This window comes from Rhipicephalus microplus, chromosome 10 (genome assembly GCF_043290135.1).
Source record: "Rhipicephalus microplus isolate Deutch F79 chromosome 10, USDA_Rmic, whole genome shotgun sequence".
NCBI lineage: Eukaryota > Metazoa > Arthropoda > Arachnida > Ixodida > Ixodidae > Rhipicephalus > Rhipicephalus microplus.
This window is the reverse complement of record NC_134709.1, coordinates 66143972-66160580: the sequence shown is the minus strand read 5'-3', so window position 1 is coordinate 66160580 and position 16609 is coordinate 66143972. Positions and strand designations below refer to the sequence as shown.

The window sequence follows — 16609 nt, the reverse complement described above, 5'->3', positions numbered from 1 at the left end:
TGGCGCAACTGTGAAAAAGCTCTCAGCTTCACCATTACAACCATAGCTTTATCATTTATTTTGCCCTCAATGGCCTTCACGCGCAATACGTGGGGATGTGGAGAACAGTGATTTACAAAGAAGGAAATACTGTTAAGAATATCATTTAACATAAACATAAAATATTTGAATGCACACATACTTCACGACAAAATCACTCTTCGCCGGTAATCTTGGTCAATGAAACTTCATCCTAATAAAACGAAATAGCTATGGTGCCAAAGTATGTATCAGCATTATTTAGTATACAGGAAAAAAGAAAAAATCTGGAACTGGCCCCTTACTTTTGCTCGACTTGGGTATCTCTTGTGAGACTTGACACAGGCGTCTTGGTGTATTGTTTGAATTAACATAGTGCTTCGTCATGTTCCCAAAACGGATCTCAGAGGCCACTCCTTACTTCATGAAATGAAATATCTAAGTTCCTAAAGTACGCACCGGCAACAACTTGGTATAGAAAGCAAGCTCACTTGATGTAGATATCCCTGAGCGTAGACGCGCTCAGTCCGATGGAGCTGATACCCAGGTGATGGCTGCGCATCTCGAGCTCCAAGAACATGCGGTCGAAACCCAGAGTCACGACCGTGTGCAGAGCGATCGTGGCCACGACGGGCGACTCGCGAACGTACGCGGCTTCGGGTGCGCACCTCTTCACCACGGACAACACTTCCCCACGTTGGAAGGGCACCGACGCGCTCTTCGACAAGGTCATTTTGTAGCCCACGCCTGCGCAGTTCAGCGGTATTATGAACACTCGCCGTCCCGGCTGAGACGTTAGCGGACCAACTGTCATGCTCACCAACACCATTTTCATCATCCTGACTACGCCCAGTACAAAACAAAGCCCTGTCCCACAATTTCCCAATGAACAGGGTCGTGTGCTTCCTCCGGTTTCGTTATCACTGCAAACTCTCAGACCCAGTCGTGCAAACAAGGGTCATGGAGTGGATCACACAGGTGGCTTTCAACCATGGGCTGATGGCCATATAACACGGAATACTCCGCAGTTGCTTTTTGAACAAAATCAAGTTTTATCAAGCATTCATGAGGATTTCATCTCCTGACCCGATTTCCGCTTTCTTTTCCATGCACTTGCCTCCTCTTGCGATCCAGTCTGTTACTCTTGATGACCAGTAGTTGAGTTGCGTACGGGTTACAAGCCCTGCACATGCCCATTTGTTCTTGACTTCGACAATAAGACGTCCCTAAAGGAGCCATGGCATCCAATTTCCGCTCGTAATGCGTGTTTTGTGGTTTAACTTTTGGGTGTTCACACACATCCTGGCGGAATTTCACCGCATTTTGTGATAACTTAATTTTTTAACTAGAATTTATATAAATATACCAGTGGCCCGGAAGTGTGCGAAACACTGGAGCTCTTGCGAAGCGTGACGAAACAAGCCGCTTGCTTTGCGAAAGTTTCTAATCCGCTTAACGATTTTGTTTTGTGGCCAGCTTCCCGTAAAATGAAGCTATTTCAGCTTTCTTCAGCTTGGTGTTGAAAATTGAACTGTTCACAGTGGTTCACACTGTGATAAAAGATGACGGCTATACTTCATGAAGCGTATGACGTCGAACGAGCCTCATCGATACGGCGATCACCGGCAGTGGGCGATGTGTACAGCCGGAACTTCTAAGACTCATTTCAGAATTGTTTTGCCATTCATTTTTTTAACACTAAAGTGTTTTATGCAGGGGTTCATCAGGGCTTTGCTGACGTATTTCCGCCACGGATATGACGTTGTAAAATATACACCAACCCATTGCAAATAAAAAAAAAGTGAGAAGGAAACGTTCTGCCGCGGGATGTCGAAGCAGTGACCTCTCAATCCGCAGCGTGCGGCGCTAATAAACCACAAAGTGTACGTTGTGAAGATTGCTAACGGCAAGCTATTTGTATGCACCATAGACTGTTTGTCGGCCTTCCGAGCTCCGCAATTTCATTGCGTTTTTGTCATCAGTAGCGAGATGGCGCGAGGGTCTCGCGTCGAGCGCGCTCTCAAGGTCGTCGCCTCTAGTGTTTCGATGAGTGCCGCCTCCACGGGGCGTTCTCTCTTCAGCTCACGCGCTTGTCAGACTCGTGACAGCACGAAGGTCACACCACTCGCCGCCGCGGACGCTTTTACGAAAGCAGCACACTGCTTACTCACGAAAAAGTAAGAATTGTGACAGTACGCGCGTGTGCCCTGTTTACTTGTGGGTTTGTTTCGTGCGTCTTTCTGTTCGAACAGCACGATGCCCCCGCCGCGGTGTTCTAGTGGCTAAAGTACTCGGCTGCTGACTCACCAGTCTCAGCATCGAATCCTGGCTGCGGAGGCTGCACTTTCTATGGAGGCGAAAATGCTGTAGACCCGTGTGCCCATTCGGTGCACGTTAAAAAAACTGCAAGTGGTCGAAATTTCCGGCAGCCCTCTACTAAGGCGTCTCTCATAAGCATATGGTAGTTTTGGAACGTTAAACTACACATATTTATCCAAGAGCGCTCTAAATATCGAGCTGTAACAGTTAGTAGTCCGGGCACGTCCTGTGTATGCTCATTTTGTACGTGCTTTCTGCTTGAGGTGCGCGCTGCAAGTTTCGAACTGCTTGTCGTTCTTCGCGCAACTTCGCAATTTGTTGCTGTAGCACTCATTCGTTCGCCCTTATTGAGAAACAATGCCCAAATAAACGCTCAACTACCTCTGTGAAGGCATGTTTTGCTCTCGTGGTATACCGATTCCTAAAAAGACGGATCAGCCACGTTCTTTTTCGTTATATACACGAATAAACCCGTAGTTTTACATTTCACTGAAAACCACCATTTGCTGCGTCACTGAGTCATGGCCGCTTTACCACCAATTGGTTCCCTGACCCACTCTGCCCTCTATTGGTCTCTAAAAGTTAAACTCATAATGTACCAGTGCTGCCAATCACGAAGATAAATTTGGAGCAATTTTTGGAGGAGCAAAATCTTAATTTTAGGTACCTAAATATGCATTTTGGAGTACTTCAGGTCAACTAAAAGCACACCTAACAAACACTCACATTCATGAGCATATTTCAAAACAGTACTGGATTGCTTTCAGGTAATCGTGGTGCGTCCCTAAACGCAAAAATTGACAGCTGAAGTTCTATCTTCTGAGTTGAAATGAGAACAACCTACCTGTTCACAGAGCCTGAAGTTTAACTTGAAATTCAGGAGACTGCCGGGACCCTGGCTTCAACATCTCATGAAGTTCTACATGAACTGCTGCTGGCTCGGCCATATTTTCAGAAATGTGGAAATTAGCTCGAGCTAGTACAAAACTAAATAGGACTCAATGTCATTGATGTCATTCGATGTGCGACCTACAGGTATCGGAAATCATGCGCTAGCCCCCCCCCCCCCCACCGTCCGTCCCCCGCAGGTGACGTCACTTCAATACATTTTTGTAGGTCACTCTGCCACGGGAACTCTCTCTGCCACTCACCGTAAACGTTCTTGAGGTGAGTCGGTGAGGCGTTGCAGATGACGATGCCGGCGCTGAGGCACACCACTCGGTCGGCCAGCACGTCCGCCTCGGTCATGTTGTGCGTGGAGAAGAAGAGCGAGACCGATCCGCGCAGGCGCATAAGTATCTCCCAGATTTCGCGCGCGTCCGGCGTGTGCAAGCCGGCTGTGGGCTCGTCCAGCACGACTAGCTGTTAGAGCAGCAACGACCACAACAAAAGCGATAGTTTTAGTTTTCCAAAAGTACTTCGAGAATGTCAACATTCATTTACTCTTTCGTAGACTTCTTTCTTTATACTCTAGCCACAGTGGAACACTTAGTGTCACTTTTAGCGAGTGCACATGCGCCCCCTGACTGTCACTTTGGCGGCACGCTGCCACGTCTACGAGAAAGGTAAGTTTAACTTGGCAGTGGTGGCCGAGGCAATGGCTATACTTACGGTGGTTGCGGCCCGTTCCCAGCTTGTGCTGGGCAGTTCATACTCGCTCGCTCGCCCGATCACTCACTCACTCACTCACTCACTCACTCACTCACTCACTCACGCATGCCGTTGCGGGCCCTGGCTCTAAGCTGACTGAAAGCGAGTATATCAAAAGTAGTTTTTTTTGTGATATAGTGCATTTTTATCCATTAAAAAGAGGTGTGAGAATACTCAAGTATTGAATTCCAATCGGATGATACCTAATCGAATAATTCGATTCGGCAAAACTACTATGCAACACGCGACATACGCCAACGGTGCAACTCCGTTAGGCAGGGGTAGCCAAAAACTAATCCAAACGTTGTTATACAAAATGGCTTTCGTAGTAACTTTCACTGGCACCCTGGATCAAAAACGACCACATGCTTATTTTCCAGTGAGTTACGTTATTTGCTGGCATAATAGCTGCAGCGAAAAAAAAGGGCAGTGCGCAGCCTCGATGAATCTCGAAATGCAAGCGTCAACAAATAACCAGCACACTGAGCTCAGAGCTTTCCGCCAATAGCTCCAGAAATACTTCATTGTGTCCTACGTACCCGAAAAGGATAGGCCTTTGACACCCTGGAAAGAGAATGGAGCTGGACTTTGTCCAGGTATTGCCACAATTTCGTCGAGATACCTTCTAACCTTTCTAATTAGGTACCCAGGCAGAATTTTTAAGTGCGAAAAACGCTGTCACATCACGTCGAGAGATCCCAAATCCAGGTCATGAGAAAGAGCTTATGTTTCTGAATGAAAATTTGTATCCTTTCGGTAGCAGTCACTCACCGCATTATGTGCTCGAAGACATTACCAGATTTCACTTCTTTGTTGTTTCCATCAAATTTCCATAAAATATTGTGTTTTATATTCGCTATATTCGGCCAATAGTCACATCTATTAGATTCGAATTTGATTCGAGATGACATTACACTACTCGCTCGCTACTAATTAAGATCACTTTTTATTAACCATTGTTCAAAAAATGTAGTAAACGCAGCTTCATATAATGACTGTCCTGAAGCCACTGTTACTAAGGCTAGACACTCTGTCGCAGCGAAGTGACTTTAATGAGCACACTCGCCGGCAAGAGCGCTTGTCTTGCCGTGTGTGACACGGGAATTAGACAGTGGCTAAGGTTATCAAACCGGCCTCAGTGATCGCCGAGAGCGACCGAGCCTGCTCACAGTGATATTTTCTGTGGAACGTGGTACAGGCTTAGATACGCAGGGCGTTCGCTGCAACCCGCATAACAGTACCACCTCTGTGCCACGCAACAACTAAATAAATCGTCTCCATTTAAAGTCTTTCAGGTCCCGTTTCGCATTTCTCCCTCTTTTCACATAATTGGTGCAGAAGCGCGGACAGGAACAATGATGGTGACAGATTTATTGATATGTGCGGTTTAATGTCCTGAAACCGCCATACGATTATGAGAGACGCCGTATAGTGGATGGCCCCAGAAATGTATACCACCTGGGGTTCTTTATCGTGCACCCAAACCTGAGCAAAAGGGCTTACATCATTTCCGCCTTCATTGAAAATGCCACCACTGTAGCCGGCATTCGATCCCGAGACCTGCGGGTCAGCCGCCAAGTACTTTACGAAGCTACTAGACCACCGCGGTGAGGCGATGGCGGTGAAAGAGGAAGACTGCATGAGCACAGCGTTGTCAATCTTTTGTGTTATATACTGCGTATTTACTTAGAGAACAAGGTATGTCATATATCTTTCGAGGCCTTCATCTTCATTTTCACCAATCTCTGAGTAAGTTATCAAGCATGCTATTGACAGGATGTCAGCGTACGTACTTTCTAACAAATGAGATTCCTGATGGCATTATGAAGAGACAACAGTGACTTCTAGTTAGACTGCTGCACGTATGTCACCACACCGTTTCCTTTCATTTAGCATCATTTGTTAGCGGCGGGGATGACAAAACATTTTTGGCCAATGTTTCATCTGACGTATAAAGAAATAAGTGCTTCCACTGGTCAACCATGTGAGTTTCTTTCGGGGGTTGAAACCGTTATGAGTGAGTACCCTTAAACACCAAATGCGCCCATTGAACACCGCAAATATCATATTGGCAAGTTTTCTGCGCGTTGTGCAGTGCCACATCAAACTATGTTTACCTGCTCTCACAGAGAATCGATGGCCTATAACAATAAGCTGAATGGCCCTTAAAATATCGAATATCTATTGCTAAACACGAAAGCTTTTATGGAAAATCGAAAGAAACAACAAAGAAATGCAACATTCTCACGTCCTCAATCGCGGCAAGGGGGCCTAAAGCAAGGTTATGTGTAATAGCTTATCTTTCTGCAAGACAAATCGTAGTCTTTCGGTAGCTCTCACTCGTAGTGCGAAGATCTCGGTGACATATAGCAAAAGGCAATCGAATGAAATTGAACGTGACTGACACTCTCACGTTTCACTGCGTATGTATACCCCATAAAGTGGACGGAGAGATGACTGGCGCAGTAACTCAGTGAAAGAGCATCGAACACGTTATTTGAAGGTCACATATTCGGCTCCTGCCGGTGGCAAGTTACATTTCAAAGACGATAGTCTTTCTTGTGGACCTTCGACGGAAAAATTTTGGTCTATCTGTCTGTCTGCCTGCCTGTCTGTCTGTCTGTCTGAACACTTGTCTGTTTGTGCTTTCTTAACAATACCTCAAACGGCACCAAACGACCGACTCCATGCGCAGCGCCCACCAGTATTGCTCAAGATTCAGCGTTCATAGTTGTGCGATTGTCAATTAAAAAAGCAAATATTGCGCATATCTGAGGCAACATAACAACACGTAGACGTTTTTTTATGTGTGCCTTTATACTAGAAGAGGTACACACAAGTAACTCTAAGGACTGTGGCGTCTATCGCGCTGCGCTGACAGTGCAACGCGATGGTAAAAAAAGTAAGCGTTTCCAACGCTTTGCTACGACGACACGGTAGTGGCACCTGTCCGTTGCTTTGCGTTGTACACCTTATGACCTCCGAGACAGGCGCGTCTTTCTCCGCGGGCACGCACGCTTTCGTTTTCGAACTGCCAGATGGCGCTCGGGTCTAACGTGCCTTGGTGCACTCGTTCGCCTCCTCTACATGCTCGAGGCACTCTAACGCAGCGCCTCCAAAATACCATTAATCGATTTTCTTGCGCACAACATCAAATAAAGGTTTTGTTCACTCTCTCCAGACGCAAGATTATCGTCTTTCGACGACGTTTGCAGTGTAACATGCAGATTCGGGGGCATTTTTTTGTCTGCTTTTCTTTCTTCATACATACACTACAATTACTTCTGACAACCATACCCATGGTTTTTTTAACTGTCGTAAAGTGATGTTTATTTGCCTTTGGTTGAAGTGAAGCCTATTGCCCAATGGTTCTTCCTAATGCTGTGTCTAACGAAGAAAAATGAGCCCTTAAATATCCACTTCTTTCCTTCTCACCTCACCAACTGGTCCAGTAATTCTTAGCCATGCATTTTTCGGAACCGGTGGAAATAATGAGGGAGCCTTGGAGTCAGAGAATAAAGAGTGAAGAGTCCGTTGCCGTGGTGTAGCGGTTAAAGGTAGATTCACACGAGGGAACGAAGGAGGAATTTTCGCAGCTGACAGTGCATCACGTGACGTGCGCGTCATTGAAACATGCTGTCCTCGCCAAAAACGTTGGGTCCTCGCTGCATCCGCTCTTCTCCGCTAGCGGCACGGATGTAAATGTGTCGCCGCTATTTCTATCCCTCCGTTTGACCGTCGTCTGCTCTCGATCGAGAGGATTCAGCGTCAAATCTGTCAAGAGTGATCGGATTGGCGTGGCTAGGAAACAGGCTGCCGGCTTACAATGCAAATGTTTAAGTTTTGCTACAGTGTATAGAAATACACCACGAGTAGTTTTTCTAGCCACTATAGTTTTGCAGCGACGACCGAATGTGGTTTTTGGTGGTGAATTGGTGCTTTTCATTGATAGCGCGTGGCCTGCATAAACACATAATCGCTCGCATAAGTATAGGAGTCGAGAGTATGCACGAGGATTCCGAGAGCGTAGCTCTGACTGTGTGCATGCGACGTCTGCGCTGCTGCGCCGGGTTTACTAATCACGTGACTATTCAGTGCGCGGAGCAGCGGAATTTAGCTCTCGCGGGTGAATCTAGCTCGAGGTACTCGGCTGCAGACCCGAAATGTGGTGGCAAGAAGGAGAGGTTTCAGCACCGTCTCGGTTGGGCCTTGAAATGAGGCGTGCCGGTATTTCATTTCGTCGCGGGGCGGCGCGCAAGTCGCCACCGCGATCGGTTGAGAGCGCTCGCCAGCTGCTAGCGCGGCACTTCAGTCGCTTGCAACGTATACTCGCAAGTCGCAACGTCTGCGCTCTGCCGATTTGGACTTGTTCGAGATGAATACGCGCCAATGTGACCACGCCGCAGTGATGAGTAAACAGCAAAGACACTGCTTTGCACCTGGATGCAATGCGGGATATGTTTCGGCCCGCAAACTAGGAAAGAAATTGTCTCTCCTCTCTGCTCCCGCCGACGAGGAACGGCGCAAGGTCTGGGAGCGTGCGATTCTTCGCGCTGACAAACCACTGGAAAAAAAACTGCGTTGTGTGCGAAGCTCATTTTGACGAAAACTTCATTGTCCATAGCTACAAGCATGTTATTAACGGGTTCTTAGCAACTTGGGAAAAATATGTACCTAAGGAGGGTGGGTTCCTGAGGGAATGAACTGCCGAAGGACTCCGCGTCACCCTAACCAGCACCCTTTCCATCCTGCACTGTGTCAGGAAAACCTTGAGCTATAAATACTTGATGACATCTCACCTCTGGCAAGATGCGCTTGAAATCTTTTTACTATTCTGAAGCAAATGTCTGGCTCGAATGATCCCGATACGCCGACACAGTTTTTGATCTCCGCGAATCGCCTCAGTTTTTACAGTTTGGCACAATCACCCTCCAGTGGAAACATACATTTCAGAATTTTGAGCAGCCTTCTATGTCCGGGCATCCACAATAATTCAATAAAACTGCAGAACAAGCTGGATGAGCTGCTAGATTCGGGGTGCCTCAACGAGGTTCACGAAATGGTTGTTGCTTGTGAAGCCCTCCCTGTCCACACTGATCTCATCAGACTCAAAAGTGACTCCCGGATCACTTATTACGTCAGTGGCTATGTGGCCAGGAAGATGGTGAAAAAGACGAAGTGCAACGAATGTAGCAGGTTTTTGCTTCACTCGGCGAATTCCAGCTTGCTTCCGGCAGAATCACGCCTCACATGTTATATAGACAAAGGTGACCTTCTGTACCCGTCCGAGTCCTTAACAGACCTAGTCAAAGCTATGGAAGGTGCATTCACCTATTGATTTAGCTTCAACAAGTTGAAAAGTGACAGCATAACAGACCTTATCTCTTGCCTGTCTTTGAAGAGGTTAAATATGGTATGCTGTGAACAGCACAAACTGGAAGTGACAAATCAGATAATTAGATTCTTTACACAGACCAGAATGCATTTTCTCGTTGCTAAAGAAAATGCGTCCAATTAAAGAAAAAAGAGAGAGAAAAAGAATGGAGTTCTTGGAAGTTGACATGTATGACTTCACTGTCATAGTGCTAACTCAGCGAACAAGGTTTTATTTTACGTTATTACGCATTACTCACACTGCGTTCTCTTTTGTGATTTTACTATTGTCTTGTTCACATTGTTGACAACCTCACATTAAAAATTGTGATGTCACTGTCTCGATGTGTTTCACATATGCATAAATCAATTTTTTCGTAAGGTGGTTTGTGACTTATCTATGTTTGCCATTCAAATCTCAATGTCATGTGTGTATGTGTGCCAATTGTATCATCGTATATTTACTGTTCTTTTTAGTTGCCTTATTCACTTGGCTTAGCTGAGTTTCGTTTAACTTGCAGTTCTCTCCAACCTTAGTGCATATGTTGTGTTTATTTTTCATGTTGTTGTTCGCTTTCTTGAAAATAAATGTCTTGCTTGTAAAAGTAGACCTTGATTGCGCAAGTCATAAAAATAATGATTGCCGATACCTTTACATACATTGAGACGTCACGGAAAACGCTGTGGCATCAAAGTGATAACTGCACGGACTTTGTTTTGGTGTCAAGCTCACGGCAAGTCATTTCATTATCTCTTTTCTAAGCTTTGTAGCTGATAAACTACGAAGTGAATTGAAAACACCAGTTTTCAGTGCCACGACACGCTTTGCAGCGCACCGCAAGAATTGTGACAGGTAGACTTCGTTATAATCCGCAGGGTAGCGTGAAATATCTGCAACAACAAACGCTTGATACGCGCACGCGGGTGCGAGGAGGGGCATCTGGAAAGCGACCACAGTGCCGCCACATCCGGATGAATTCTCGCTGGCTCTCCGGCGCGCCGATGCTTACACCTCTCCTTCTAGCCATCATACCCGAATGTCGTGGGTTTTATGCCGGCCGTGGCAATCCCATTTCGGTGGAGGCGAAATGGTGGAGGCCCGTCTACTGTGCGATGTAAGTGCCCGTTAAAGAACACCAAGATGGTAAAAAATGTGCGGAGCCCTCCACTACGGCAGCTCTCATAATCATATCGTGCTTTTGGGACGTAATAATATTATTCAAGGGTGAAGGGGGGCTTAATAAGTTAACGCCCCATGCCGCGTCAACTAGGTGCATTTTATTTCTCCCCGACAAAAACTGATCAAACTAAAGAGCTAGGCCAGCTCCATCTCAACCACTTGTCAATAGGTTGTGCCATCTGCGGTGACAGTGAACTCGTTTTTAGCTATGCTTTTTTCTCGAATTATTGAAGCGTACAAAAAGTATGCAAGAGTCGCGTGTATATGTCGTGTAAAACTGCAAAAAAGGCTTTACGACCTTGTCATGGAGAAAGAAGTACACTAAGCTCAGCAGCAATGTTCAAGTTTAGTGCCGTGAAGCATACCAAAAGCTCAGAAGAAATCGTTGACATGTGACATAGTATGCCTTGAAAAAGCGTTTTTGTAGCGAGAGCTGAATTGGCTGCATTCTCGCCGTTTCACTGTGGTCAGTGGCCGCATCATGAGCTGAGCCGTTGCCTAGCAACCGCAGCACCTGGCATCGCCACTGGCCGTACCATCTGGCATGACGTTAGAGGAGGATCCGGTAAAACCAAAGTTGCTCTAGTAACGTTGGGTGAAAGCACGTTGCAACAAAGGAGTCGGCGTTGCATCCTATATACAGATGTAGTGGCTCGGTGGGATTCATAGGCAGATATGGTGAGTGAGTCGGAGAGATGTGAAAGAAGGCGGAGTTTGCCGTCGAAACAAAATAAAGACGACACAGCGAGCCAAGGAGATGGAGAAAAAAGAAGTCTTACGCTTCGAGAAGCATTGCTGTACAGAGAACCAAGCAAAATCACAAGATTAACCAAACCTCTTGCTACGTACACCCAGGTATAACTGAGTGAAACCCCAGCCATTATTTCTTTTTTTGTTTTTGCAAGGGTTGAATTTGCGGACTCCCAAGAATCGCTTCACGGACCACCATTTGCGAACCACTGAACGGGCTGATCAGTCTGTGCATCTGCACATATCTAAATGCACCCGTTACATCTTACATCACCGATTTTACAAGCACACACACGTGCACAAACCTTGGGTTTAGAGATGGCTGCTATGGCAATACTGAGTCGCTTGGTCTGGCGTCTCTTGAGATCACGGACCAGAGTGTGGGCCTCAAGACCGGTCATGGACAAGACGTCCTGCGCCGCTCTCTTCAGAGATCCGGGCGTCATGTATCTCAGCTGGCAAAAATATAAACAGAATATTTAAACCGCACTTTCTGGCGGACATCTTACCCCCACGTAAAACCCGCAATCGCCACTACAAGCCACGAGAAATTAAAACAAAAGATTGCTTATTGCTGTGAGACCAACTTGCGTAATGAAATTCACGTATAAACCATCAAGCTCCGAGAGCTCTGTTAAGCACTCTTTAGATGGGACCTTTCGGCATACTTTGTGTGGCTCATACGCTAGTAAAAACGGTATATAAATGCGTCACATGTATTATCAGGTAGGTTGCGTATAGAAGAAAAAGTGTGACCCTGTAGGTTGCGTACGGAAGAAAAAAATCTCAGTTGGTCAGCCTGAACAGGTTAAGGACTGAAAAACAGGATTTCTAGATGTGTATACGATAGTTAGCTCAGCAAACTGACATTTAACATGCATGAAAACTCGGGAGAACCAAGCAATCACCAAATTTAGTCCACAACTCTGAAATCGAAATTAGAAATTTACCGCTATTAACTAAAGCACAAGTAGAATTTGTGGGGGCTTAACTACGCATCGAGAATGTACCACACACATAGGGCGGCGAACTCAGTATCGATTCCACTCACTCAGACACGGATCAAGCCACGAGTCTGAGTGAATCCGGGTGAGTAATGTTTTGTTGAGTTAGAGTCAAAGTGAGTCTGGTTCGAGAAAAATTTTAGTGAGTGCGAGTCCGAGTGAGTCAGACTCAAAAAAATGGTGGTGATTCTGAGTCTGAGTGAGTCCAAAGCGCGAGATATATTTCTTGAGTGAATCTAAGAGAGTTTCATTACTGTTTGCTGACGTACGGTCCTATCCAGTTATCTTCAACAGTATTAGCCTTACTTGGGTTCATCTGTATAGCCACGTCTACTCACAAGCATTCCAAAACAGTATCGTTTATACACCATTTTGATTTCTATTAATAACAGGGACGAATTACATAGCGGGGTGCCTTGTACTCCTGTCATAATATGTGCTGCGCGGACGCGAAACAGAAACTAAAAAACGACAATAGTGTGCCGTGCGGTGGCGAAGAGGATGTGATGTGTGCGTGTATGTGCCGTGCGGTGCCTACGAGGAAGACGACAGCTCGTGAGGCGCGGCCTCGAGGGTGCGTGACCCGTGCCTTCGGGAGTGCGCGAGGTACGTCGTTCGAGGCAGGACTACCTCGTTGGGCGTCTGGCCCATAGGTACGACCCAGGCCACGTCGCGACACTCGTACCAGCCGAGTGGACAGCTCAGCCTCCGCTAGACGACCGGTCTAGGAGAGCTGGCGCCAGGTTCCTGAACCTGTCCTTGTCCCGCTGGTCGTGGAGAGCTGGCGCCGGGTGCCTGAACCTGCCCTTGCGCCGCTGTTCCAGGAGGGCTGGCGTGGGTTTCCGAGGCGGACTGCAGGTGCTCAAGGGCACAACTCCCTGCCGCCGGAACACGTGGGTCGTCGGCTCCAGTTCGTCGACAGTGGCGCTGAGCCACTGGAGTTCGACGCGGCGACCCTGCGTCTCCCGACTTCGTCACTGCAGGTGACGACGCCACCCAACGTCGACTTCGCCACTGAATGGTGCCGACGGGGCATCCACGACGGCCCAGGCTACTACCCCGACGACCTGAACTGTAGGCCGAACGTTCTACTTATTCATTTAGTTTAGCCGCGTGTTTTGTGTTAGGAACTTCGTAATGTGTGGGTTGTCCATGTGTGAAGGGTACAATAGAAGTTGGACGTGTGTTTGTGCACTGGCGTGCTGTCTGATTCTTTCTGGAGCGGTCCTGCCCCAATAACATCACAAACTGGCGAGCCTGCCAGGATCCGCTCGTTAAACCAGGGAAAGGAGACAGTTTCGCTCGAGGCAGACACACGTTCAGACTGCACCATGGACTTGGAAAAACTCGCCGCTATAGGGCTCCAACTAGGGTTCTCGGGTGCAGAGCTAAACAAGTGGATTGAGGCCCAACAGGCTAAGCTAAGGGATGAGAGAGCTGCAGAGAGAGAGGCAGCCAAAGAAGCTGACGAGAGGCAGCGTGAAATTCTGCAGCTTAAGCTAAAGCTTCAGGAAGGAGCTCAGAATATGCCTGTAGCAGCTAATGACGCTTTGACTACGCCCAGCACCTCCTCACCCCTCAATCCGCAGAAGTTACTGCCTGTATTTGACGAGAAACGCGATGATCTGCACGCGTATCTGCAGCGATTCGAGCGCGTAGCCACAGGACAGGATTGGCCGCAAGAAAAATGGGGTCTCGCTGTTAGCCTGTGCCTAACGGGTGACGCGTTAACCGTGATAGGCCGAATGACTGCCGCTGATTCGCTGGACTACCAAAAAGTAAAGAAAGCTCTACTGCAGAGATTTCAGTTTACGGCTCAAGGCTACCAAGATAAGTTTCGGAAAGCATGAGCAGCAGATGGTGAAACTGGACGACAGTTAGCAGCAAGAATTACCAGTTATTTCGACCATTGGATAGACATGGCAAACGTATCCCAAACCTATGAAGGTCTAAGGGATCACGTAATCTCTGAGCAATTCTTGCGTTGTTGCCATCCAAAGCTGGTTGTTTTCTTAAAAGAGCGAGAGTGCAAGTCACTAGATGAACTCGCTAATTTGACGGATCGCTTCCTTGAGGCGCAGAATTTGACTAATATAGGAAAAGGTCCTGACCCCGCGAAAGAATCCAGTGGAAAGCCTACCGAAGCGTCGCGGAAACCGCAACTCAAGTGTATCCTGTGTCATCGTTTCGGACATTTGGCTCCGGACTGCCGCAATCCACCTAAGCAGATGCTGAAATGCAAGTTGTGCGGTAAAACGGGACATGTCACAGAAACTTGCCGAAACCAGCATGGGAACAACAAACCGAGTTCTTCGTGCGCATTTAGCGAACCTGACTCTGCCCGGGCTGGTGCTAGAAAAACAGCCAAGCGTCCAGGAGGGAAGATTCCTTGCTCAAGTCACCACGACGACAAGAACGTGCAGGGTACAATACGTTTCCTGGCCGACGGGATGCCAGTGGTCGAAGGTCTGCTGCTAGGAAGAGAGGTTCGAGTCTTACGCGATACGGGATGCAACACGGCAATCGTCCGACGGGAGCTCGTTCCTGATGTGTGCCTGACAGGCAAGAAAATCAGTGTCGTTCTCCTAGACAGGTCAACTAGCCATCTCCCGGAAGCTATTGTACAAGTCAACACGCCGTACTTCACAGGGATGCTGAAAGTGGCTTGTATGGATCAACCCCTCTATGACCTTGTGCTGGGAAATCTTCCAGGCGTCAGAGGACCATACGATCCAGATTCTGACTGGAAGCAGGCGACTCATACCCAGGTGGATGAGTTACCTGCGCAAGCACACCCGACCAAGTCACCTGTCACCTCAAGATCTGCTTCTTCAAGCGTGGCAAAAACCAAAGCCAATCAACAAGGTCAAGAAAATATCAGGCCTTTGTACGTGTCAACAACGCTCTTACCTGACGTTACCAGAGCCCAACTCGTCGAGGAACAGCGAAATGACCCGACACTCAAAGCTGTCTTTGCTAAAGTGAATAAAGAGTTCAAATCGGGAAAGGGCCACTGTTACGATTTCGTCGAAGATAAAGGATTGCTTTATCGACGCTACCGCCTTGCCACTGGCAGGACGTTTAAACAGCTGGTCACTCCGAAAGCGTTCCGGGTAGGCATACTGGACATTGCTCATGGCAGTATCATGGCGGGACACCAAGGCATCAAAAGAACTACTGATCGTGTCCTAGAAGAATTTTATTGGCCTGACCTGAACGGAGACGTAAAGCGCTTTGTCAAGTCTTGCGACAAGTGCCAGAGAACTACCCCTAAAGGAAAAGTTGGTGTCGCACCACTAGGCAACATGCCTCTTATCCGGACACCTTTTGAAAGGGTCGCGGTTGATTTAATCGGCCCATTTTCACCAAGATCGGACCGTGGGAACCGATATGTTCTGACACTTATTGATTTTGCGACTCGCTACCCTGACGCTGTAGCATTGCCCGCAATCGATGCAGTTCACATTGCGGAAGCACTCATCGAGATTTTTTCCCGCATCGGCTTGCCAAAGGAAATCGTCACCGACCAAGGGGCAAGTTTTACCTCAGAATTAATGAACGAGGTTAGCAGGCTTCTCTCCGTGAAGATGCTAAAGACAACCCCATATCATGCGATGGCGAACGGTCTCGTGGAGAAATTTAATGGCACCCTGAAGACAATGCTCAAGAGAATGTGCCAAGAGAGGCCTCGATCTTGGGACAGGTACCTAGCTCCGCTACTCTTTGCATATAGGGAAGTTCCACAGACAAGCCTCGGGTTCTCTCCATTTCAGCTCATTTACGGCCGCCACGTCCGAGGACCGCTAACCGTGCTGAGAGAACTGTGGACAAATGAGGGGCTAGACGCAGAAACGCGGACGACTTACACCTACGTCTTTGATTTGCGCAATCGCCTAGAGGAGACTTGCAAGATAGCCCATGAACAGCTGGAGAAGGCTCGTGTGAAGCAGAAAACCTATTATGACAGGAAAAGTCGCCCTAGAAAATTATGCCCAGGCAACAAGGTTTTAATTCTGCTCCCGACTGACTCCAACAAGCTGTTAATGCAGTGGAAAGGGCCGTTCCAAGTCATCGAACGGAAAAATGATGTCGACTACGTCATCGATGTGTTTGGGAAAAACAAGATTTTTCATATCAACATGCTCAAAAAATACGAAGAGCGCGAAGTGACGGAACCACAACAGGTGTCAGTTGTTGCAGAGCTCCACGAAAATCTCCCCGAAGAAAAAGACGAAGTCAAACAAATGCCCATATTGAGCTTGTATCGCACGCAGTTCAGCACGGATGTCAAGCTATCACCACACCTCACTGCTGA

The 16609-nt window shown here is 47.5% G+C and overlaps 1 protein-coding gene across 1 annotated transcript in view; it reads right to left on the bottom strand.

Moving 5' to 3' along the window:
- Positions 1–505: 505 nt before the first annotated feature.
- Positions 506–16609, bottom strand: part of LOC142774289 (phospholipid-transporting ATPase ABCA3-like) — a 73192-nt gene continuing 57088 nt past the window's right edge. The window contains exons 12-14 of the mRNA XM_075874684.1: positions 11596–11745; positions 3489–3699; positions 506–765 (exon numbers count right to left, since the gene is read on the bottom strand). Coding sequence (XP_075730799.1) covers positions 506–765; positions 3489–3699; positions 11596–11745 — 621 coding nt within the window. The remainder of the gene's footprint in view (positions 766–3488; positions 3700–11595; positions 11746–16609) is intronic.